At 32.9% G+C, this 26,535-nt stretch overlaps 3 protein-coding genes across 5 annotated transcripts; 2 read left to right on the plus strand and 1 right to left on the minus strand.

Annotated features, from left to right (window-relative positions):
• The first annotated feature begins 351 nt into the window (after window positions 1–351).
• Window positions 352–2,710, plus strand: LOC113391892 (uncharacterized). Of its 2 annotated transcripts, none has more exons than XM_026628020.2 (6): window positions 352–500; window positions 896–1,022; window positions 1,337–1,404; window positions 1,488–1,587; window positions 1,727–1,863; window positions 2,401–2,710. In XM_026628020.2, the coding sequence occupies exons 1-6, from the start codon at window positions 431–433 to the stop codon at window positions 2,646–2,648; spliced, it is 750 nt and encodes a 249-aa protein (XP_026483805.1). In that variant the 5' UTR covers window positions 352–430; the 3' UTR covers window positions 2,649–2,710. The 2 variants fall into 2 exon arrangements, with proteins under 2 accessions (XP_026483805.1, XP_064075574.1); XM_064219504.1 differs by having other exon boundaries at window positions 2,382–2,650.
• Window positions 2,711–2,927: 217 nt separating this feature from the next.
• Atf-2 (Activating transcription factor-2) lies at window positions 2,928–10,859 on the plus strand. Of its 2 annotated transcripts, none has more exons than XM_026627866.2 (6): window positions 2,928–3,417; window positions 6,094–6,211; window positions 7,682–7,816; window positions 8,289–9,248; window positions 10,251–10,396; window positions 10,724–10,859. In XM_026627866.2, exons 1-6 carry the CDS (start codon window positions 3,279–3,281, stop codon window positions 10,780–10,782), a joined length of 1,557 nt encoding a protein of 518 aa, XP_026483651.2. In that variant the 5' UTR covers window positions 2,928–3,278; the 3' UTR covers window positions 10,783–10,859. The 2 variants fall into 2 exon arrangements, with proteins under 2 accessions (XP_026483651.2, XP_026483652.2); XM_026627867.2 differs by having other exon boundaries at window positions 3,289–3,413.
• A 7,129-nt stretch (window positions 10,860–17,988) lies between these two features.
• On the minus strand, window positions 17,989–19,897 carry LOC113391790 (uncharacterized). The gene has a single exon (XM_026627868.2). The coding sequence runs from the start codon at window positions 19,700–19,702 to the stop codon at window positions 18,467–18,469; it is 1,236 nt and encodes a 411-aa protein (XP_026483653.2). The 5' UTR covers window positions 19,703–19,897; the 3' UTR covers window positions 17,989–18,466.
• Between the last annotated feature and the right edge of the window lie 6,638 nt (window positions 19,898–26,535).

Genomic DNA, 26,535 nt, shown 5'->3' on the forward strand with positions numbered 1-26,535 from the left:
TAGCGGGCGTTCTTTGACAAAGCCCAAGGCACAAATATATAATTATTATAGTAAGACTTCAATGAATAAGTGAAAAAACTTTATTTTTTTAAAATAAAAGTGAAAATAATTTGAAACGAAAAGTGAAAGTATTTTACACTTATTTTAAATTGACTCTCATTAAAAAAAACTCAATGTAAAAAAAAAAATTGGAAACGCATGTTTATAAAGATTAAGTAAATGTTTTTCAACATAATCAACGAACACTACGAGGTTCACAAAATATTATCTTTTTTACCAAAACCGTTCAGTTCAATGTTTTCAAAATAATTAACTTTCCCCAAGTGTATTTCTAGGCGGAAAATGTTATATATTTTCAGTTTTGAAGAGATTTTCTTGTATTAGTGTATTGAAGCGTACATATTTTTTGCAGACCAGCTTTAGTAATACAATGCAGCGTTTTGTTATTTTATTTCCATTTTACATCGCTTTAACTTTGACTTTTGCAGAGGATGTTAGCTGTGAGTATTCTTTTTATTTAAAATACCGACATTTGAAAAACCGTTGGTAATTAAAAATTATTTTTAAATCCGCCAATCAGCGATGAGCTTATGATGCTGCAGACCCAGAGTACTAAGTCTGCAGCGTCTGCAGGATTAATCTTGATTTTGTTATTAAGTATATGTGCCAATAAATATTTTATAGTAGCACTAAGTTTGAAAGTTGGCAGTGTTTACACTACTGTACACGTAAAGTCGTTGTTCCAGCACATACAATCTCTCTAGTTGTTTAAAATTGCTGCTCGTTTGGATTTTGAGAGTGAGGGAATATATAGTAGATTTAGTTTGTTGGCGCACACACTTATTTACTATAATATTTCCTGCAAATTTCTTATAGCAACTATATGTTTTTATAGATCAAGCATGCGTCGATAAATACTCAAGAAAAGGCTATCAGCCATGGCAGGAATGGTCGGATCACTATACATGCCATCGTTATAGATGCGAAATACGTGATGGGAAATACTTTATAGCTGCTGTCGGGTAAATTAAAAAAATATGTTTATATTCAACTCTTGAATCCCTAACCTAATCCCTTATAGAAGGGAAAGTGAAAAATTTAGATTTTCCACACTGGGGATTGTTGGATACAACCAATTAAATAAGCAATTTTTCGTAAAAAGTGCAATTGCTGAAAGATGAAATAATGTATTTATTTCATTTCATTATATGTTTTGTAAACAAATAACTTTCACGAAGCAATTTCCTGTGACACGCGTCATAACCGCTTAAATATAGCATCTAAAATTGTAATATGGCACTCGGCACTTATAATTTTATTATTTTGTGTAATTCAGTTGCCGTAAACCGAAAATACCGGAGAATGCTTTGGAATGTCACGAATATATCGAAGATGAGAACGTTGGTATGTATTCGTAGGATATGTGATATCGTAAAACCTCTACGACTATTGTAGGTTTTGTTGAAGGTTTTGATTTGTTATTTAAGAGTTTCCGACGTGTTGTGCTCGATTGAGGTGCGTCGTGGAAGCTAATGGTGAACGGATTGTTCAAACTAGAGGACAACCTGGAGAACTATTCCCGGATAAGTAAGCTTTTTTAATATTAAAATTGTCACACTCAAATATGAATGTTTAGTAAGTTTCTTAATAAACCCTGAATATAATGTATGTTATATTATTTCCGTATTTAAAAATAAATTTCAAAACATTGAATATTTTTGTTTAGACCTTGGAAAGGACAACAGAACGAACCCAACCCAGCTGTAGTTGGCATGCCCAACATACAACAGAACACAGTGAGCGGGGAGCCTCAGACGCAGTCTGCTCCCGGCATTTTCAACAGCAGAGGTGCCGGCAAGCCAAGTGAGATACTTATAGTCGTTGATTGATTTTTATGCAACTCGATAATTGCTCTGTAGTCCAACATTAGACAAGCTTCTTAGCGATGTGGAAGCAGAATGGATCGTAACATCAGCTGGAATAGAGGACAAGTAGGAGATTATCCTATAATGTAATAAAGGCATTGTTAGAATTTTTTTACCAAAAGTTATACCTGTATCAAACTTAATTAGTTTATTGATTTGTCATTGACTTATCTGCTTACTATTGTCAGAACTCTACATGAAATATCATTTGGATCATATTCCAATTGATAATTTTCTTGTTTTAGATCTTTTATTTGTTAATTATGAATGGTTATATCCGATATTTTCATCCAATATTGCTTTTGAACTTAATAATATGAGTATTCGAGTATTATTTTTCTTTTAAAACAAAAATTTTAAATCTAATGAAATTTAAAAAAGATTGGGTCTTCAATAATTAACAGTTACGAACTCGAGCATTTATAAACCCCTAATGCATATATTTCATTAATCTAGCCAACGATATTCCCGACAGTGGATGGCAACGATATTAGTGCACGCAGATTCGTCGATCCGTACCCGAACCAGCAGATACAAGACTCGCCAAGAAAAAAAAGATCAACTATATACCCTTTATTTAACAGAGAAACTGTCAAAGACGGTCGCTCTTATCAGCCCCATCAAGTAAAACTAAACGGTTATTCCCCTGAACGATATACGTCTTATTTTCCGAATACCGTCAAAAGCATTTCTAATTCTAAATTACAGATAAACATGTCTTAAAAAGTTTATGTATATTTTTACTTTTAAGAATCAATTATTAAATTATGTGTAAGTGATATTAATGCAATTTTTTATTGTTTGTAAATTTATTCTTGTTTATTTTAATAAAATTATGTCTTATTTAATTATATTTACAAATATTTTTTTGCCTTTTAACACTTTACTTTATGAATTTAAAAATTGAACGCATATAAATATTTTGTAAATTAAACGTCATAAGACTTTGACAGCGCTGACATAATAGACATGTCAATATTTCGAAATACTTCGATTGTTTGAATCGAAATACAATTATATTTAAATAAACATTAAAAACAATGTTTATATGAAGATTATATAATAATATTAATAAAATATTTATTTGGACATTTGTGTTGTGTGTACGATGTTTGTGTGTATAAACAAACTATTTCAAAGATTTAATTTCCGATAAGATGTTACAACAGTATCAATAAGGATAATCCTACTTACTGTTAATAATATAACAATAATTAGAATGAATGATACAAGACAAATTGAAGAAACGCTGTATATATAGTAAAACATGAGCAGAAAAATGAATAAGAGTCTCGAAATTGAAAAAAATAAAATAAAAATATTATCATTCCTAATTTAAATTGTGGACAAAAAATGGAGCCACAGAAACCATTCGCTTGTACACTTCCCGATTGTGGGATGACATTCACGAATGAAGATCATTTACATGTTCATACGAAAAAACACGACATGGTGCTTCAGTTGGGCATGGAACAGAAGGCGGCTTTCGTAGGTATATAATATATATATATGTATATAATATATGATTAGTTAAATACACTGGAGAAACATAATTTTTTATTGAAGGTTGGTTGAGTCTGAAAAAGGAGCCATTTGATGTTAAGTGGTCACCACTGCCTGTAAATATTGGCACTAAGTAATATTTACTATCCCTTACATTACCAATGTGGAACCGACCTTTGGAAAATAAGATGTCCTCTGTGCCTGCTGTTACACTGGCTTCTTTCAAACCAGAATAAGACAACACCAAATATTTCTGTTTAGTAGTAGAATGTCTGATGAGTGGGTGGTGCTCACCCAGACTTGAGGGCTTGCACAAAGTTGTACACATAAAACCTACCACCTATACTCCAAATAAAGCTGCAGTTTTATTCTCATAAGAAATAAAATGGAATACAAAATGTCAGTATTATTATTTATTCTTGAATCATAAAATCTCTCCAGAGATCATTACATTAATAATAAGTATACAAATATTTTACAAGATAGCTATGACACCCTAGAGAAATTTAATATTCTATAAACGGTTAAACTTTACAGAAATTTATTAACATTAAGTTCTTAAATATATACAAATATGAATTATTTATTTATTTATTGGAAAAGTTACACCATCAACATATCACTAAGCACTTAAAATTAATATCTGTTGGGTAACATACAAAATGATACGTCTTTAAAGGTGTAAACAACATTAATTAAAAATAGTTATTGTATAAATTTTGACAATGTGGAAAGGAGGCTAGAATACTAGCAGCAATTCCCCCTTGAATCGGAATCCGATCCTTTGGGCAAGAAAATTAATCAGCCCTTATTTCACGAGAAAGTTTTTGACAACAGTGTTAAACTTAAGTATTAAGAAATGTTATATTTTTTTAGAAATAAAATAAACTACAGTAAAATATATATATTTGATAGTAGTTTTTTGATTTTTGATAGTCGTTTCTTATATACTATTGGCATTTAGCACAACTACCAGGGCCGGTCATACACTAGGGCCACTGGGGACTCCTCCCATTAGTATGAAGAAGATGATAATTAGTTTTTTTCTTTGCATTTATTTATTCATAGGCAGAGTCTTTAATAATTAAATTATACTTTGACTTACTCTGTGATTAAAATTTTGGGAAAGAGCAACTTTGTGTTTCTTGCCAGTTTGTCTCAATAGAACCTACTTTCCGAACTAGTCGTAGCCCACTTTTACGAGCCTAGTTGAAAAAAAATCATTTGAATTTAATTAACAAAAGTTAGCTTTTCATCTCTTCCAAAATATGAATAATTTAAAAATATTATAATAAATTTTTCTGCTCTGAATGTGTTGTTTTATTAATTTAACAATTCTCTTCTTCATTTCATCTTGATAATGGGTGGTATTTTTTACTGGGCCCTGAGGCGACGCTAATGTTGAATCCGATGTTGATACCGTTTTTAGTGTTTCTTAAATAACAGCTAATTCAATTTAAAAATCTTTAGGTAGACTTAATGTTGTAGTTGTAAACTTATACAATAGTTCTTGTAGTAACAAAATTGCCAAACCACTTATTTTGACTAAGGTAGAGTTTGTGGAGTTAGGCTTTGTAGACTTAAAAGCTTGACTCTACATGAGATCCGATAATTTTTTGACAGTGCGACTCATATGGTCTCGTCCTGGAAGCATTTGACATGAAAAGACGTTGAATGGATCTATGATTTCTTTGTCCCTTTTCGAAAAAAATTCGTCACTTAGAAGTGACTGGACTCAATCGATTGCAACTTTAGTTGTCCTATTATTTAACGAATTTCGTCGTCATCTTCGTAGCTGGCATTCTCTTTGGCATTTACTGTCTGTGTGATACCACTGCGTGACATCCATCCATTGTTCTGTGTTGCATCTCACTGGGTGCCTGTCCACTTCAATTTAAGTCGGTCAATTCGCCCGAATCGACCGACTTATTTATTACGACCGAATTTACTAGCATAATCAGACGCTTATGCTAGTAATATTAGTTTTCATTAATAGTTTTCAGTCAGTTTGTCATCTAGCCTCACCCCTGCACACTGCGTTCCATTGCACGGAGTTTCGACAGTTCCTCCCTATAAAAGTTTGTTAGTGCCGTAGACTCGCAGCCATATGTAATCATTGCAAAACACATGTGCCAAAGGTATATTCTTTATAGGTATTTTCATAACTTCTTTCAGCAACAAATATTCCTGCCGGCCATGTGCTTTATCCTCTTACTGACTTCGTCATCTTCTGTCATCAAGATATTATTTGCCTCAAATATTTGAGTACTCTATTCAAATAGGTTTACATTGATGACAATGTCTACCTGCTTGGATTCTGTTATCATCTTCGGTTTGAAAGTGGCTTATAACGCTTCTCAATAAATGGGCCACATAACTCAAAAATATTTTTGTAGCGATAACAACGTAACGTAACGCGTTACGGCGCCAGTCTGTTTGGCTTCCCTTACTCTTACGCCTACGGCAGCAATCAAACCCACAGCGCTGGGCGTATTTAAGATAGTTTAAGTTGTCACTTCTGTCGGCCGCCCGGCGACGCTCACTTATGTTTTTTTGAATCAGACTGGTGGATCTTAAGATTTGTTCGTTCAAACAAACAAACTCTTCAGTTTCATATTCATATAGATTAATGAAATGAATTATAAAACGTGTTTCTTGTTCACAGCTGATCAAACTCCGACACCGACTCGCTTCATACGGAACTGCGAAGAGGTCGGACTCTTCCAAGATCTTCAGAATGTGAACCCCTTCGATGAAGGCTTTAAGAGAGCTATGGAGACTAAGTATGTGCTATTTATTTAACTTATTGATTGATAAGAAGTCTGCCAGCTGACGATAAGTGGTCACCACCGCACACAGCCATTGGTGCTGTAAAATATATTAACCATCCCTTCGATCGACGACCTCCGTGGTCGAGAAGTGTGTACACCGGTTTTCATGGGTACGCCACTCCGAGGTCCCGGGTTCGATTCCCGGCCGAGTCGATGTAGAAAAAGTTCATTAGTTCTCTACGTCGTCTCGGGTCTGGGTGTTTGTGGTACCGTCGTTACTTCTGATTTTCCATAACACGAGTGCTTTAGCTACTTACATTGGGATCAGAGTGATGTATGTGATGTTGTCCAATGTTTATTTATTTATTTATTTATTATCACAATTGGCCCACAACCTTGGGATCTAAGATGTTATGTCCCTTGTGCCTGACTGACCTTTCAAACAACACGACTAAGTGTTGCTGTTTGGCGGTGGAATGGTATCTTTGTGCAGGTAGCAGTAAGTATGCGCATTGGGACGGCAATCGAACATGAGAGAGTTCACCGCCTGAATTTTCTACCTTATAGATTAGGTACACTTGCTTGTTGTTGATTTATAAAATCTACCGTCGGTTCTGAGGCATTTCTGAGACGTAAGAGTATCTTGTGAAATGAACCTAGTGTTTTTTTATTATTTTTATGATTGTAATTTAGGTTTTGTGCGACAATTTCACTTTCACAAAGAAGATATTTTCTAATTATAGAAATCAGATATTTGTTTTAAGAAAGTATAAAAATAATTAATTGGGTATTAAGTTATAAATCAATGTCTATTAAACACGTCCACCCGCCCTGATGTCAATCACAAGAATGGATCCGGCTTTTGAACAGAGTGCAATCCAACTCCGCCCACAAATGGCGCCACAACGTCACCGTGACGTAGCTAGCTCCGCCCATTTTTAGGGCTATATACTTACGTACGTTACATACAGATGATGTATCTGTTTGGGTTTCAAAGAATTCGACACCATTTGACCAATGTCCACCTCTGTCAATTTAGCACCTCGTCTGACGGATTCTGAAATTATAATGTACTTAACCGATATGTCTCAGTTAGGTCCGTTAAGGTGCAATTTCTTTTTGACAGGATCTCTATTATTTTCTTTTTAATATCATTCGATATATATAACCAATAACCTTTGAAAATAAATTTTTACTGTGATATGATATACAATATATTATTTTTTACTACAGTATACATCGAATATTTAATGTTGCGACTCTAGTGAGCATGAAACAAACTCTTCCATAACTCTGTTTGTTATAAAAAATCAACAAAAGAATATATAACTTTTAATTAATATAAATAAAGAAAAGATAATTTAAATTAATGATGAATTCAAATTGACGGCGAAGAAAAACTGTATGTATGCGTGAGTGGGTATGTTTGATGTGCATGTGGTGACCTTAACGTAAATATATAAGACTAGGTTGATCTTCCAGACATGGCATACTATCTCTGGAGGCTGGATCGTCGACGGAGGATGCTTTACACACCCCACACCTCCTCTTCCCCCTGGAGCCAGGCGACTGTACGCTGTACACCGCTAACAATCAACGCAACATCACAATCAGCAGGTATGTGATGATTATTTCATAAATCGTAATATGTATCTTTGTGGCTGTATTCAATTATTGTATGTTTAAAATGTTCTAATTTAATATAATGTTAATGCATGAGAATATTTTACAAAATAACCTTAATTAAAATAACCTCCTTTGTCATAAAGATACTAGCAGTGCAATTCTGTAAGAACTCACGATTTATCTCCAAATCAAATCAAATTATACTCTATTCAAGCTTGTTCAAGGTTCTTGCTAGAACTTTGGATCGTCATTTTACGTGAATAAATTAAATTTAAAGCTACCACCGGTTCGGAATGTAGATTTTACCGAGCATAACTGGCAAGAAACTCAGTAGTTACTCTTCACCAACATACCTTCATCCTTTTGTTGAAATACGAGTTCGTTTTTACAGAATATCGCTGCAGATTGTGATAACAAAAAATAGTTGTGATTATAATACAATTCAAATAATTTTAACATCTAGATCATCAAGTGACGAATCCGGCGCCGTCAAAGAATATGAAACAACAACTATATCGAAACTAACAAACGAAGTCACCACGATAAGTAGAGTTGTCGGTAAAGATGCGATTGACAGAGTCAAGACGACAGACGACGTGTCCGTCGTCAGTCACGAGGAGTTAGCTAAAAACAAAGACGGAGCTAACGAAACATCAGTTTCCTACACAAATAATGTCATAAACATACATAGTAATGTCGAAATAAGGAAATATAGCTTAGTTAACATAGACGCTAATAAGACGCCTACGGTTATATACACAGATTCAGTTATAAAAGATTCGACAACGAAAGATGCGTCGCTGACAAACAAAAAAGACAAATTACCGCCGATAATGAGTCAGAAATCACTAGATTTTGTCGTCGACAGTCTAACGTCGGATGTCTGTCGTGATAACGATAAGGTTAAAACGAAAATACTTCAAAACGATGCAATAAAATCTGAAAATATGAAAGGGAAGAAAGACTACGACGTTGTAATCGAACAACCGGACGGTAAACGCGATAGAAGGAAATGTATGGATGAGAACGAAAGAGCGGTACAGAAGAATACGAAGGAGATATTAAAAAAAGTTATCAAAAGTAAATCCATTAAGAACAAACCGAAACAAACGATGCCGAATGCAATTGTACAGAATATCATACCGATAACGGCCGGTACTCTGATACCGGTGACCGTGCTCAACCCCCCGCTACCTATAGTAGCTAGTCCCCTCCAGAAGATACCTATAGAACCCCTTCCGTCGACTGTTAAAACTAATTATAAATCTGTAAAGCGAAAAATCAACAACGATGGAGTTAAAAGTTTTGATGACAAAACAAAATCGGATGCAAAACATTTCGGTGACTGGGACAAAGCTGATCTCGTTAAGAGGAACGCTAGACAGCTCCTGGAGAGTCGAAGCGCCGCGTCTAGAAGATATAGGTGAGTTGTAGTTTATTAAGTTTAGATTGATAGTTTTTAAATCTATAGATAGATATATTATTTACTTCGAATTTACTCAATATAGAAGCACTTAATTTTTAATAGTCCAAGTGAAATTTCCCAACGGTTCTGTGAAGAGAATACTTGATTGCGGCTCATATCCGAGCAAAAGCACCTTCATGTGAGGGTGAGTTCATGGGAGAATTTTCATGTGGGTTGTTTGTCAATGGGAGGAAGGAAATCTGTCATGTATCCATACCCTATTCCGATCGCGAAAGGAGCCGTTATAATATGAAGAAACCTTCGATTTACACGCGATTTGCTAATAGTTCAGCTGTATAATGCACTATAGTCTATTCGAACCATAACAGGAAAAAACCCAAATGAATAACATTACAACAACCAATGTTGAGATCTTGATTAATCTATGGTATTCACTATGGATTTGCGGAAAAATGGCGTTTTGAACGTCGACGAAACTGTTATCGGAATTTTGGAAGTAAAATTAAAGTGGAAATTATTGGTTAAGTGCAATTTTGTTGTATTGTAATAAAGGTATATAAATCATAAACTCTTAGTAGTGCAAAATATAGCTGAGTTATAGATATAGCTGAAATACGTAAATCTAAGGTTTGTTTATATTTTTTCCTACTTCCATTGGAATAGGGTATACAAACAGCTCTTGATGAATGTATCTTTATTTATAATACAATACTGTTCGACTCAACTACTTGTGTTGACTTAAATTTTGCTTTCAAAGTTCCGATGTCAACTTTGCTGATATTCAAAATGTCATTTTTTCAAGAATTGCCAATAATATAGATTACGGTTTGATACCAAAGATAACGTGACAATTTAATCTCAAAATTGTCCCATTTGGGTTACTTCTCCTGTGATTGGAATTGGATGTACCAAACCTCTAAACACGAGAACAGGCCTTATCCCAGCAGCGGGAAATTTATTCAGTAATACTAAAATAGTCTTATGTATTGTTTTAAACAGGCAAAAGTTAAAAGAAGCGATGCATAAACAGAGCGAAGAGAACAGACACCTTCGGGAACTCAATCAGAAGCTGAACGCTGAGAAGGCGGTCCTCAAACTGATCATCACACAGCATCTCAAGAAATGTCCCATTGGTGACGATTTGAGTGAGTTGTTTATGTAATACTAGTGCCCGCTAGTGGACAGCGCTAGCTCGGAGGTGACAGCAGATGTTAAGAATATATTTCAAGGACTATAAGTTCTTTGTTCTTTGTCCAAACTTTAACTTTTCTAATATTAAATACGATAAGATTAAACTCACATTTGTGCAACTATTATATATATTTGCAAAGAATTTGAATTAACCATTAAAAAATTTTTACTATAAATGGTTTTTTTTCATTGCAATTATTCATAGACAATATTTATTGTAAACTACCAACATTTTTTATAACGATGTTACCATACTAAATAATGATATTTATTTATTTCAGGAAATATTCAAGAGAAGTTACACAACGCCAGTCGAAATTCGAACACAACCGACATTTGAATATCATTAATTATTATATATTTATTAATATTATACAAATTTATTTTTTAATACTTTGTACTGTTGAATAAAATTATTTCAAGAATTAATGTTGTGTCTTTATGTATTTCAAAAGTAAGATGAACTTGGTAGATAACACTCATCAAATTGTCTACAATCAAACAGCAATACTTTGTGTTTTGTTTTGAATGGTGAGTGAGCCAGTGCACCGGCCAATGTCCATAGATTTTATTATCGCTGTAAGAAATATTAAACATTCCTTGCAGCGCCAATGCGCTCCAACCTTGGGAGTGAAGCCTTTATACGGCTCACTTACCCTTCAAACCGGAACACAACAATACTAAGAATTACTACCCAGTGAAACCCTACCAAGTGAAATAGTTGACTACCGTCAAGTGAACAAAGTAAAAGAACTTTCGCATTTGTAATATTAGTAAGGATTCCAATGACAGGCGAAATGTAAAATGTAGTCCGGCATACAATTATTTAATGAAATTATAAACTAATTTAAATTCTAATTATAAAATATGACCGTCCTATTCGATTTGAGAATGGAAAGTGGAGAGGAGTTCTGAATTCGATGCCGATGTTTGTCGCAGCCGCGGGTCACGTTGAGCCGATTCCCACCCTTGAATTTGATGCTTTTATTTGTTTCAACTGCGGCCCACGTTTAACGATTCAGCGTTTCAATGTCTGTCGCCAGTCTTATGCAATACTTAATCTTGGGTATTCTATGGAGTTTTAATACTTATCATGCTTAGTAAAGGTATAATATAAAAAATATACACAATTGTCACTGAATTGACGTGATATCGTAGGGCTTGTAAAATAAAAAATAGGATTTTGAATTTCGACAAAATCGACTTCGGAAGTTTGAAAGTAAAATTGGATATAAGTAGTTAAGTATAGTCTATTAAAAACACAAGAGGACAGCAGCCAAATAAACAATATTTGACATCGAAATGATGCGATATCATTGGTTGATATTTTAAATGATATTCACTATGGATTTTCGAAAAAAATACGTTTTGAATCACCGAAACAGTTATTGGAACTTTCGAAGTTTAAATTTAATAAATTTAAGTTACGAGTTACGTGAAGTATTATATTATGTATAAATATATATTAATCGAGAACTGTCCGCAGTGCATAATACGGATGAGCTATTAGCAAATCGCATGGAATGTATAAACCTAAGGTTTGTTTGCCTTTAGTCCTTCGATTGGAAGGGCGTAATGATTAAAACGACGTTAAGATATGTAAAACAATTCATGAATTCTATTTAAATCAATGACTGTGTGTTGTAACAAGCGATTTCACCGAAGTTCACGTATTCACAATTTCAATAGTATTACAAAGAGGAAATATTTGCTTGTATGTAGAATATGGGAAACTAAATATTCAGTTCTGAAAATCTTATTCGTCAGTGATATAAGGTACATTATATCATATATTTAGGAGATTCCTTTAACTATACAATTGGCTGGAATGAATAAAATAAAAAAAAAAAAAGCGCGCGAAACCGTATCAAGCCGTCATTACTTTGGCTTTTTAGGCGCGGACAGTAAGGTCAATATTGGCGCGACTTGTAATTTGTTAAAAGTGTTATTTGTGTTTTATTTGGATTTGTAAGCTCAACTGAGTAAGTAATTTACTTCAATATGTATGATTTGGTGATTTATTTATGTTAAGATACATTCGAAGTTAGAACTGTTTGGTTTGTTAGTAAATTGTTTAAACTAACTTACATTCTTGTCTTTTTTTAATCTATTTCACTTCGTACGCTAAATATATATATATATTAAATGAATAAATTGCACTCGCGCGCAGCCAGGACGGGTCGCTAGTATATTTCGAAACTGATTTTTGTTATACAATGTCTAACATTCTAGTATTTGTCCATGGCAACACTCGAGTTCTTAAAGACTGCTCTGCACTATCGCCTTTACATTACAATTGTTAGAATCAGAAGTGTAAATTAGTTAAAATACTTCAAATTAAGTTTGAATATTAACTTTATGAAAATAATTATACATTACTTTTTAATAATAGATAATCTGTACTAATATGATAATTACGAAACTGTCTGTCTGCCCATTACGGTTAAGCCGCTGAACCCAATTTGATGACTGGTATGAAGCAAGGTTGAACTTCAAGGAAGACAAAGAGTATATACGACCAACCCCTAAACCCCTAAACGCGAACGAAGACGGAAGTGACCTCTAGTAGAATATATAAATAATACAATACTCAAGTAAAACCAAGAAGCGTTTGCTTAGACACACTGTTCACGGGGCATGGTCAGGGCGTGACATTACTCGATATAAACAATAATTATTATATATATTTCCAAGAGCATACCTCCTATATCATATTACTCAATGAGAAAGTTATCGAATAACAAAAGGTATCAAGTATACAAAACATCGGGAGTTTGTATTTCATAAATACTAAAGACGAGAGATTACTCTTGGTAGGGCTTTGTGCAAGCCCGTTTGGGTACCACCTACTCATTACAAATTTCACCGCCAAATAACAGTACTCAGTGTTGTTGTGTAATGTGTTCTGGTTTGAAGGGTGAGTGTGCCAGTGTAACTACAGGCACAAGGGTTAGTTGCCAAGGTTGGTGGCGCGTTAGTGATGTAAGGAATGGTTAAAATTTCTTACAGAGCCATTGCCTGTGGTGTGTGTGGTGTGGTGTGGTGACGATTTACTATCGGGTGGCCCATATGCCACCGTCAACCTTAAAAAAAGTAAAGTACAAGATCTGTTATGGGACGTTCAAGTTCAATATTGTGAACGCATTTAATAGCTCAATTAGTGTTTATTTTTGCTCTAAAAGTTTGTAAGGTAACTTGTATAACTATAAACGCTACTAAGCTCTATTTATTACTGCTATATGAATGGAAAAAAACGAGAGGCGACGGTGTTTGTACAAAGTCGCTTTCTTTCTTAATCTTTCTTAAATTAACAACGTTTGAGAATAAATAAATGACAATGACAACATTTTTAATGAAAGCCCGGGTCAATTAAAACAATGCTTATTTTAAAATAATAAAAAAAACGTATACAATAGAAAGAGACGAAGAGATGAGAAAGGGAAAGGCATATTGTCTGGAGCAAATCTGACGTGACGAATATGTTCACTGTAAACCGCATAAAAGAACTTTATTACATAAAATCTTTTTATTGCAAAGAATTGTATACATAATGACCATTTCAATTTCACGTTAATACGTATGGCAAATGGAGCCAGATGAGTACAGCTGAATCGGTGTTTTCAGCTGGTTCCTTGACTTCAGATATTATACGAAATCAATAGACAATAAATGTTTGAAACAACGTGAGAAATTAACGGCGGCCTTTGCGTCATTTGAAACAAAAAAATATAAATTTTATTCAAAAACAAATTATCAACATTCCGAACCGGTGGTAGCTTTACTTTAAATAGTTTGTTAAATGACGATTCAAAAGTGCTTGTAAAAGCCTACTCGAATACATATATTTTGATTTTCAATAATAAAGTGAAATCCTGCTCAGGGCCGGACCGTAATTTTAGGGGGCTCTGGGCTAACACTACATACGGGCCCATCTAAGACATATCGGAACGTAGATTTCAATGAAATTAATTGAATGGATTTGATTAATTGCAGGACTCGCAGCGCTGCAAACCATACGATCTGTTTAATTTAATAAAATTATGTAATTCTTTCGCATTATCCTCTATTTTTGACTTTGACTTAGCTGGGACCCCCTTGAATCCAGGTCTGAAGCCCAAAAAGCCATATGGTAGATCCGGCCCTGATCCTGCTAGGATTCTGTTGCCGGTTCTACTAATGTCTAAGGTATGTCGAACCGGTGGTGTATTATTATGACAGTCAATGAACAAATCTAACGCTTATTTTGATTAAAGATTTTAAAATGACCGACGGTGACGCATTGACGGCATAAAAAGTGGTAAACACGGTAACTGTGACCACTCAACATTACGTGATAATAAATCATCTAAAATACTTAGATGAACGTAACAATAACACGAAAATATGTTCGGAATGCTGTTAGAGGTATTCTGTAAAAACAAACTCTCACTCACCGCTGAACACGAGCGTGAGATGTCCCGAGTGTTGCAACATTCACTATAAAATTATAATACTTAAAGGATACACGCGTGAAAATAGCGTAGCGTAGTAGTATCACCGTTAGTCAGTTTTCAATATTCCACAAGTGAAATACGAAGTGATTTCTTACATAATACCACTGCACCTACTTTTAACTAATTATTTTTTAAATAATTGGAACACAAGTCGTACCTTTTTATTCTCTGTTCCTATTAGTAAAATTTAAATTAAAAATTCTAATGCAATTTAAGAGTATAAAGCGTTCATTTGTTATAGAAATGTGTTACATTTTTTACGTGCAGTTCGACGAACTAACGCGAAGATTTACAAAAAATAATAATACTATATTTCGATGGCAGGAGGAGTTAAAATAATTTTAATTTTACATATTCTATGCGATTTGCTGATATTAAGCACTACTAAAGTATTATTAACATTAAGACCTTAACTATATACTAATGAGAATTAAAAATAGTTACTGTACATTTCATTACCGCGTGGAATGGTGGCAAGAATGCTAGCAGCATTTCCCCGTTGAATCGGAATTCCGTTCCTCTGCAGAAAATGAATCCTTCTTTTATATATATTATAAAACACTATTCAATTAATTTAACTAGATATAAGTATCCAATATCAATTATGAGTACTATATATCTTCGGACTAACGACAATTTAGTTCAAGGTCAAATTTGTTTGTTAATCTTTACTCCTCGTGCCAATGAAATTGACTGACTTAAAATACCAATTGATTTTTTTTTCATTGTTTGCGAAGATTTTCATTAATGTCATATAAAGGTACTTTTTATACCATCACAAATTTGTTTTAATGTATTTAATTTACTTCAATCGTTATTGACGCTTCTGGGTTGAAAGTTTCGCAAGTAGCACAGAATTTTACTTGCTTAATTTGTGTTAATAAGTCACATCGAACTTAGGGCTGATGACAATTATGAAATTTTCATGTGTCGAATGTAGGAATGTATACCTTTCGACGATCGAGCATCGTGGTGGTTTAAGTCTTCACTGTTTTAACCCGGGGTGCAGAGGACCCGCCGTAAATGTTCAAGACTGAAACCATCCAGGCGCCACAAAAGGTCTCTTAAACATTTTTTTGGGGGAGAGATCGCAAGAACACAATTCGAGTGCTTGTTGTGCTTTAGACGACGCTGCATTTACGAGTTTTTACAACTTAGTACTTAAACTCACGCATTTTTTAATTACATAGCTTTGGCTCATATTTTTTGTCTCCTGTATATGTACAATAGTAAAACTAGTATTTAAACAATAGAGGACAACGATTTAAATGATTTGTGTGAATATGAGATACTCATAACCTTGGTACAAGGAACAAACAAACTAATTACTCCTGTCGACTGCAAAGAGACAATTGATTGACAAAAAACCCGCTGAGTTTCTCCTGCCGGTTCTTCTCAGATCAGGGTATTTTCTTTTCCGAACCGGTTGTAGCATTTGGTTTGACAATAAATAAAGGTATTTTATTTGATTTGAATTACAACACAGTCCCGGAAAAAGCTTAATCTGCTGTGAAATGTATAAAAAGGTATCGCTGGCATACAAAACATTATCATACAATTTGTGAGTTCACAGATTACGCACTATTTCAATAAAACGACCCCTCTTCCCTATTTCTTTAATTATTCATTGAATATAATGATTCAATTGATGGAATTTGATTTCGTTTTTTTAAATATCAATAAAAAAAAATCATATTTTATTTATTTCTTTATTTACCAAAGATGAGGGTTCAAGCCCTGCCTGGCTTTATAGGATAGTGCTTGAGTTATCCTGTGCTTAATTCATCTCGTGGTCGGCGAAGAAAAACATCATCCGGAAATCTACATATTGTCGTATGAAATTAATAATGTCATTGAAACATATTAATCTATTATATTAGTATATACTGCATTAATATTAATAAAATATTACTGTGTCAATGGTTAAATCTTCTAAGGTTTAATCTGTTGTTACTCATCTATTGGTTATCTTAAAAATGCTACCCAAACCTTGAACCCTTTATTTAAAATAACCCTTTATAGGAAATATTAAAATACGAAAAAAAAAAAACAAAATTCTAATAAAAAATCATTTGATAAGAAAGTACAAAATAAATGCCGATTAACATACATTTTTACATCATTGGAATAAATCTTAAAAATTCCATTACATATTTACAAATCTATTTTTATTTCGTTACATAAAGTTTTCAACCATAAACTTGAATTCATAAATATAAATTGATAGTTGAAGAGGGTCCTTTTGGAAAATGAAGTTTACCAACTTAACTTTAAACCTAATTTCCCAAAAAGTACCATATGGCGCTTTAGGCTTCACTTACAATAATTGTTATATTTATTACAACCCACAGATTATATAATACAGAATATATACGAAACAGAGATCGGGAGCGAGTTATTGGAGTAAGATATTTTAAACGCATCAAAATTGTCATCAATAATATGTATACGCGACTTGAATCGACTCGTTATTGAATCCGCAATCTGCGATTAACATATCAGTTCTCAGCTACATAATAGTGTAGGAAAAATAATTGTCAATATACATTCAGGAAACATTAAATATAGTTGATAGGCGGCCATCTTTGCGTGCAATTAAAATAAATTGACTCACAATAGTACGCGTGTACTTTGTTTCAATGCAAATCAATTATAAAACTGTCCTATTATTGCGACTTACAATATGTATATAAATACATTAATATGAACACCGAAAACTGTAGTACTACATATGTTTAGTATTTATTATAAAAATACATAAAATTTAAATCAGAACGTGTTTACAAAAAAAAAAAAACAAGTATCGACTAGTCGCCGTAATATTAGACTTTTTATAAGCTCACGTTACACTTGTAAGGTTACTCTAAAACATACGTTTTTAAAATACTAAATTAATCAATCGCAAATATTCGTCACTAATTCCAAACTATTTCTCTAAGCCGTTTGCGGTTGGACCTTGGATTTTTTTTTTATTCATTGATAATCTGTCATTCGGCAGTAATTAAATTGTCGGAATTATATCGTATTAACGTAGAAAACCACGATTGATCGAATACAGAACCTTTCGTGTAATATAGATAATTAATCATTATTCATTACTATAGAGAAAACATATTTACAATTAGTTAAATCTAGAGAGCAGCTCGCGTGATCGGATACGTATTAGGCCAAATTATTTATATAAATCCGTTAATTAATTCTTTTATAAAGTATAAGACTACTTTTTACTTTTTAATTTTATTATTATATACAAGGCCTAAATTTACTTACATATCAACCTTAAAAAAAAATTACATTGGGGTTTGATCAGTATAATCTCTAAACTAATTACAGTAGTAGTAGTTATTTTTTTTTAAATATTTTACTAGTTAAAGAACTAATTCGTATATTAATTGTAGCAAACATTTTATTGCTATTAATTTGTTTGAATCGAGTATAAAATAAAGAACACCAGTACATCCGTGTTACGTAGTTGCATTCCTTCATTAACAATAATTACATCAACTTTCGTTCAGTCTTTTTCACGCTTAATTAGTTATTCTGATTATTTTCACTAGATTCATCTTTCTTATCTACGTTTAGATCTCGCTGTTTCTTTTTGAAATTAAATATTTTATCCAAATTTAACGTATTTTGATTGTATACCGTGATGTCGGACGCGTCCCCCCAGCTGACGGGAGTAACTCTGCTCGGCTCCTTCATTTCCTGCTTAAAATCTTGGACACTGGCATCAACGATTCCTTCTGGGATTGGGTTGAGGACCGCCTCCGATTGGACGCTGGGAGTCCTGATATCCGCGTTGGAGACTCCTTCGGCGCATCTGTTCAAGAAGTTCATCATTCTCTCCTTGTAAAACTCCGAGCTCGTTTCAGTGTTTTGTTTCATTTTATTGTTTTGATTTTTCAAATAGAACCCGTTGTCGCTTTGGGCGAAAAATATCTTTTTAATCTTCCTACTCGGGTAGTTATCGATTAGATCTGGTTTCGGTATTAATTTACTGTTGCGCGGTAATTTCTTTGTATTATTACCTTTAATTGTCGTCACAACAGAAACGCAATTGCCGCGCCTCTCGTTGTCCTCTTTATAGTTATTCCTCATACCTTTATACGATATTTTCACACTCAATATCGACCATAGGAGTTCTAAAAACGCCGCTATCAATATATTTATCGAGAGTACGCGTTTTGTAAATAATTTCGAATCCTCATATTTGATCTCCGTCGAATTTTTCGGTATGACGAAATGCGATTCATTTCTGCTTATTATTTCCGAATGTTTTATTATTAAAATCTCTTTGAATGGTATTTTGTCTTTATAGAAATCCGATATATCCTCCTCGCTCGTTATTAACCAGACAATGATCATAACAAAGGAAATTAAAGAGAAGATCGTGGATAATATTGACATAACAAATAGCCACGTTATGTTTCTGTCGATGTACCATCTAACGGATGCCAAAATCGAAGTAATGCCGGCGGCGAGAGCGAATACTGTGAGCAAAATCGGCGCTAGAATGAGTATAAACGTATTATTGCTCGATTCTTCCGATGTATCCGTTGAATTGTCCGTCCTTGTGTCGTTTTTTATTTGAACCTCGCCGTTCGGATTAACTAAAGCGAGGCATGCGAGGAGAAACGCTGTAGATGCCAGTGCAATGTGTACCCAGGCAAGTCCAGACACCGTGGACGCCGAATATCTCCTCTCTGATGGATATAAATTCCTCGTGTCTGGTTTTGTTTTCACTTTAATTGTATATACGTCCTCCATTTTGTAGTTATAACATATCTTTACTAATATTTAAGCACAGCACGACACTCTCCAATCACTGCATACCGTTAAAAATGTTTGAATTTGCGATAATACATATGTCAAGGTTTTTTCGAAGTTTAACGTTTTTTTTTTATTGTTTGGAAATAGTTGTCAACCGCGAAGGCGACTCACGCGCATATCATTTACCGGAGAACTAACGTGAAGTTGCCGTTAGTGATGCCAGTAGCAATTGTAGCGTGATTAATTTCCCTATTTATTTGTTATTTTACCCGTTAAATTTAATTTGTATTATTTTTAAATAGGCATAATGTTAATTTTATTATTATAAAAATATTTATATTATTCACTTTAATTTTCCAGAAGTACAATCTCCCATCCAGTCTAATAAACATTTTTTTAAAGTTTTCTTCTTTTTTTAAAAGTTTACTTCTTTTAAATTGAATCCCATGAATTTAATTATGTCTTTTAGTCTAAAGCTTAATGACAGAACCATCTCATATTTTCAAGATTTTAGTTATTCTTAGGTGGGTAAAAGCTCAAACTATTATTAATTTTGTATATTTTTTAATTTTTTTTTATGATATTTTCATTCTCAGATCAGTATTGCTGATATAATTCAGTGAAATTTCTTATAATATTTATAACAATTTTAAATGGTTCTCTGTAGTACTAATCCAACTTAAAATTAAATCGCTAACTCTAGGGAAAAATATTGTACCTGGCAACATTTATTCAACCATACAACCGCATCAGATAAAATTTAAACTAAATTTAAGCCTTATCTCAACGGTATACAGGTTTTTTATTTACATTTAAAAATAATAACTATAGCAAGCATTTTTTATATCTAACGCATTGTAATAAGTTCGATATTAGTATGTGTTCTGATAAAATATTATTAATTAGTGTTATAAGGCGTTACACGTTCATCCTAGTTTAGTTATTGTTTTCATACACTTAGCAATTATTTTTACTTGAGAACGACAATTGATTACGTGAAGTTATTTGATATTCGTTTTTATAAATCGCCAAAAATGTTATTTATTATGTTGCTTGTTATTAGAAATCGAATTGTCAGTTTCTTTTAGATTCTAAATTGAATTATTTACAACTAATTGGCGCCTGCGTCTTTGCTTGCGTTGTAAGGGTTAGTCGCTATTTGTTCATAATAAATATGAAGCAAGCTTGAATCCCATGGATGGCTTGGAGTTCATACTACCAAATATACCAAATTTCATCAAATTCTGTTTAATGTTTTGGCCGTGAAAGAGTAACACACACAGAGTTACTTATGCATATAAAATATAAGATTAAATAATAGATACTTTTTTTTGTAAATAAAGAATTGATACCGTTATTTAGTATATTTTATTGATGTTTATAATTGAATATGTTCTTAATATTATGTATTATGACTTTTATAATAAAATGCATTTGCCATGGTTAAAATATTTTTGATCACTCTGTAAACGTGAAAAAGTTAGTTGTAAATGGTAATAGACGTATTAAATGAATGGATTAGCCTATTATGAAAAAAAAAATAGAATGTTGCCATTACGGAATGCCAATAATATGTTTATGAAACATTGTAATTGATGTCCATTGAAATAATTTATAATAGAAGAAAACCAATAACTAAAGTGGAATGTCGGCAGTGTGTGTGGAAAAAAATATATTTGGTGGCGCTACAAGTTGTAACCAGCTCAATCATGCATTATCTACATTAGCGAAGATTGACAACAAAAATTCAAAAATAATAAACATTACCGGGAGTAACCAATTTTATTATTTATATGATTACCACTGTAACTTCAAAAATTACAACGCACCTGCAAGGCCCGTGGTGTTGCTGACGTTTCTGATGATAGTCACATTCTGTCAGGAACCAATTGTTCGTTTGCTAAATATTCCATAAAAAAATAATAGTTAAACTTGGCGCATTTTAAAGTATGGGTAAGGTAACTAATAAATAGTTTTTACAACATTTATATAACACACGTAAGCTTTATTTCTCACTCAAGGTGATTTAAAACACGAAGTCGGCCATTACGTAGACGTTTTTGTTGAACATTGCGTTGACCAAAAACGGTTTAAGTATCTATTTGTAGTTACAAGGTTCTCAATTTGTGTGAGAATTTAACGATTTATCTGTGTTAAATAAGTAGTTTATTGTTACTGTGAAGGTTTTAAAATATATTATTAATTTACGTGGTTGCTCTGTGGTAATAAAACTGGGATTACCTACTGAATAGATATGATTGACAGCATACACAAGCTGCGTTCTAGTGAGGATAACAAACTTGTAACACCCTACAGTAACTCTTTTACTGTGAAAACCGTCAAACTTTGAAATGCACTACCCACTGATATTCGCAGTCTAAATCCTTACCCAACTTTAAGCATCGTTTGAAAATATATTAACTATCCATATCTAAATGATGTATGCAAGTATGTAGTTTACAATTATGTATATACATTTTTAACTTTGCCGTTTCATAGATTCAAGTCAATTGCAAAAAATATATTCGTAAAGATTACGAATTTTATTCGATACAAGATTATATTGATGATAAAAAAGCCTGGAGTTAATGCTCGTTGACTTCCAGGCAGGAGACATGACATACATATATAATTGTATTCAACTAACATGACTGTATTTTTATATGTTGAAAAAGAGTAACTATAGAGTTTCTTGTCGATTCTTCTCGGTATAATCTACATTCCGAACCGGTGGTAGCTTTACTTTAAATAGTTTGTTAAATGACGATTCAAAAGTGCTTGTAAAAGCCTACTTGAATAAAGTATATTTTGACTGATTGATTGATATTTTGATAACATAATTATATAATATATTATTATGTGTGTATTAAGTATTCTTATATTATAGTTATTGTCCCCTCTCTATGTATATCTGCACTTACCTGTTTTCGTTCTAAGCTCGTATCACCAAAGGTTGTGAGAGATCGCTTAAGCGATGAGACCGCCTTTACGCACCATTTGTTAAATATTTTTTGTTTTTGTTTCTCTTATGTACTCATGTGTTGCGCAATAAAGTATTTAAATAAATATAATAATAATAATTGGTTTAAATCCAGTCGAGCTTCACTGAATTGTCCGGGGTTTAATATTTGCTACATAGAAAAAAGCTAAATCAGTTGAGAAACAGGGGAGAAACAGGTACTGAAAGTCTGGTCTGTCGTTGACCGGCATGCTGGACCTCTGAAATAATTCAATTTGAGCGCATATTATAAGTTTTATTTATGTTATTTTAGTAAGTAAAACTGATTAATAAAACACTTGTTTCATAAATATTAAGCACGGTCTTTTTTTATTATATTAATGTTATTCTAAAGCAATATAAATACTTTACTTTACTTTATACTATTATTGTACACCACACAGAGAAAATAAATAATTATAACATAGATCCGGCCTTAATTTTTATTAAACGACGTTTACAATATTGGCGACTTTATCGCTACGTAGCGAACTCTTCCAGGCAACCAACGGTGTAGGTTAGGTTAGCTCATAGAATATGAGGTGGGTGGTGCTGTAACAATGAACAAAATAACATTAATCTCTTACTAAAACTAATAAATAAATGTAAATATATGGAATACACAAATTATATATCAAAAAATAATGTTCTAAAGTCTGAGAAAATCTGATGGTTTTAATAAAAGTCTTCTAGTTTTCCGTGTATCGATTCTTAATAAAGCTTATATGAAACCTCAAGAATCTGAGTCATATTCAAACTATTCATCACGATTTTTCAAGGCCATTTCACCTTAATGATACGCAGATTTAATTCCCTGCCATTGTTCAGTCCTTAGTTACATGGTTCGTCGAGCGAGCGAATATTCCTTCTTGCTTCTTACTAAAATGCATAAAAAGTCCATTCTTTAATCGGCCTACGGTGACGCATTTGTTTTTTATATCCTTTGTCGCTAAATTAATCACCGGGTCAATGATCGACGGCCGGGTTTTTTACACGCATAGATTTTTATACTCTTACTAACATAATAATGCTAGATGAGGATTTATAATTTGGTATATTACTTGTTCATAAATATAGGTAAATTAACTACTTAACGTCCCACTTCTGGGATTAAATGTTCTCAAACTTTAGAGAGAAGCTTTGTAGTTTATTCAATTGTTTTAAATTAACTGGTTGTTTTTAATTTATAATCCTAATAAAATTCATCGTAAAAGAAAAAGAAAAGTCTTACCAAACAGATGGTTTGGATCAAAGCGCCCCTTTCCCGAACTTGATAAAATTAAAGCCTCATATATGTAATTTATTAATAATTGACTGATTTTCTAATGGCTACATCGTTGTCTATCGTTATAATAAGGTTCCAATGCTTCGATACTGTTTATTGATTGATAATAATTTTAATAGTTTTTATATTAAATATGAAAGTTACCTAGACCCTTTGCAGCGTGTAGCTTAATCGAGACATCATTGCCGAATATTGACAAATTTATCACACATATGGACCGAATGATTCCTTTTAATTCAGATGGTACCTACCTTTCAACATTTAATCACGCTGTGTAAAAAATGGTACACATTTAAAGAAGATATCAAAAACAATTTTAACAAAAAGATATCCGCCCTCAATTTTATTTTCAGTCAATTTAAATAGGACTAAACGGGAAGTGTCCCAAAAACTAAGTATTTTCCAAATTGGTTTATGGCAAAGTATAAAATGGTGAGATAACAAACTTTTTTTTTAAGGTCATTATTCCGATTCGATAAGCTCCTTTCTGAAAATGCCTAAAATTAGAAATATTTTTCTCATCTGTCCGTTGATTTTACGCCTTTCCACTATTCCACGAATTTAATCATAGCCTATTCCAATCGAAGTAGGAATAAAGATAAACAAACATTAAATTTACGTATTTCATGCGATTTGCTAATAACTCAGCTATATTGTGCACTACTAGGAGTTTATAATTAATAATATCTTTATTTATGATACAACACTATTACACTTAACTACTTATATCCAAATTAAGTTTACTTCCGAAATTCCGATAACAGTTTCGTTGACGTTTAAAACGCCATTTTTGTTGTCAAATGTTTATTTGACTTTTTTCTTGTTATGCTTGGAATAGAGTATACGTAGTTATCTTAAATAAATACATTTGAGTTACTATTTATCCTGCATCAACTTCAATGGATACTAACTCCGTGCTTTTTACCTTTATAGTCTTTGATCAAGGAAAACTTACCCAATTACCCAAGCATTATTTATATAAATGTTTATCATGAGATTTAAATTTATTAAAAGTCATACTTGCCAATTCCAAGTGGAAGATGGGGTCACCGCTTCGTTAGCAATGAGTTATTTAATTTATAAATTGTCACGACCGTTGCGAAACGGTTACGACAATTTATCGTTTAAACGTAATCGTTAACGGCTGGATTTAAACCGAGGTCAGACGTCAATGGTTATCTGTTTGTATTTGTATCAGTTCACAAATTACGTGATTCGGTCAATGTAGATTAGAAAGTTATGTTGATCTACGTGGGGCGAGAAAATGGAGATGTTTATTGTTTTGTTTTTTTTAATTAGTCTAATGGTTCTATGCCCATTTTTGTGCAGCCTTGTAAGATTACCCACCACTTACAAATACGTTGTTTGAATATGTTACGATTTAAATGGTGAGTGAGCCAGTGTACTTACAATATTGTAATTAAAAACACAAAGATATCATTGAAAATAGTCGCTGATACGTTTAAGAATATTTTTTGTAATGACAATGTCTACGGCCCAAAGTGACAATGAACTCGTATTTCTTTTTTTTAATGTAAGTAGATGACTGAAGTGGTTAGAACGCGTGCATCTTAACCGATGATTGCGGGTTCAAACCCAGGCAGGCACCACTGAATTTTCATGTGCTTAATTTGTGTTTATAATTCATCTCGTGCTCGGCGGTGAAGGAAAACATCGTGAGGAAACCTGCATGTATCTACTTTGAACGAAATTCTGCCACATGTGTATTCTACCAACCCGCATTGGAGCACCGTGGTGGAATATGCTCCAAACCTTCTCCTCAAGGGATAGGAGGCCTTAGCCCAGCAGTGGGAAATTTACAGACTGCTAATGATGAAAATGATAATGAGATGGACTGAAGAATGGGACACTGGTACTGTAAGAAATATCATTCCTCACATCACCAATGTACCACCACTCTTGGGAACTAGAGATGAGAGATGTTATTATTTAAGATAATATCACCTGAGAGTTTAGTCTCGATTATGTATTACTAGCTGTGCCCGCGACTTCGTGCGAGTTTGAATTTAACAAAAAAGTTATTATTGTAGCCTGTTACTCCTTATTACATCAGCTATCTGCCAGTGAAAATCTGTCACGACAAAATCTGTCCAGCTGTTCCAGAGATTAGCCGGAACAAACAGAGACACACAAAAATTGTAAAAAAATATATTTTGGTATATGTACCGTGTATACTATATATATACATTTATGCATTTAGTAAAAAGTGGTTATTTTAATATTACAAACAGACACTCCAATTATATGTATTTACAATCTATATACATATGTGATTATATATATATATATTATCACTACATAGTATAAAATAAACTCACTTCCCGCTGTCGGTCTGTCCCTGTGTACCCTTAGATTTTTAAAACTACGTAACGGATTTTCATTCAAGAGGAAGGTTTATATGTATAATACATGCATAATATCGAAGAGAAATACTGATCATTTTAGAGTTTTCTAATGTGATGTCATAAATAAACATATTTATATATATTGCAAACACTGGCTGAACCCTACTATATAGATCAAAAT

Source organism: Vanessa tameamea, chromosome 28 (genome assembly GCF_037043105.1).
Source record: "Vanessa tameamea isolate UH-Manoa-2023 chromosome 28, ilVanTame1 primary haplotype, whole genome shotgun sequence".
NCBI classification, from domain to species: domain Eukaryota; kingdom Metazoa; phylum Arthropoda; class Insecta; order Lepidoptera; family Nymphalidae; genus Vanessa; species Vanessa tameamea.

What these genes read in the sequence shown, in the direction of transcription:
- Atf-2 (XM_026627866.2), top strand. Translation starts at nt 3,279, where the DNA reads ATGGAGCCACAGAAACCATTCGCTTGTACACTTCCCGATTGTGGGATG. An exon ending in GCCGCGTCTAGAAGATATAG is followed by an intron (nt 9,249 to 10,250) that starts GTGAGTTGTAGT and finishes TGTTTTAAACAG; the next exon opens with GCAAAAGTTAAAAGAAGCGA. An exon ending in TCCCATTGGTGACGATTTGA is followed by an intron (nt 10,397 to 10,723) that starts GTGAGTTGTTTA and finishes TATTTATTTCAG; the next exon opens with GAAATATTCAAGAGAAGTTA.
- LOC113391892 (XM_026628020.2), top strand. Translation starts at nt 431, where the DNA reads ATGCAGCGTTTTGTTATTTTATTTCCATTTTACATCGCTTTAACTTTG. An exon ending in TTTTGCAGAGGATGTTAGCT is followed by an intron (nt 501 to 895) that starts GTGAGTATTCTT and finishes ATGTTTTTATAG; the next exon opens with ATCAAGCATGCGTCGATAAA. An exon ending in TATCGAAGATGAGAACGTTG is followed by an intron (nt 1,405 to 1,487) that starts GTATGTATTCGT and finishes TTGTTATTTAAG; the next exon opens with AGTTTCCGACGTGTTGTGCT.
- LOC113391790 (XM_026627868.2), bottom strand. Translation starts at nt 19,702, where the DNA reads ATGGAGGACGTATATACAATTAAAGTGAAAACAAAACCAGACACGAGG.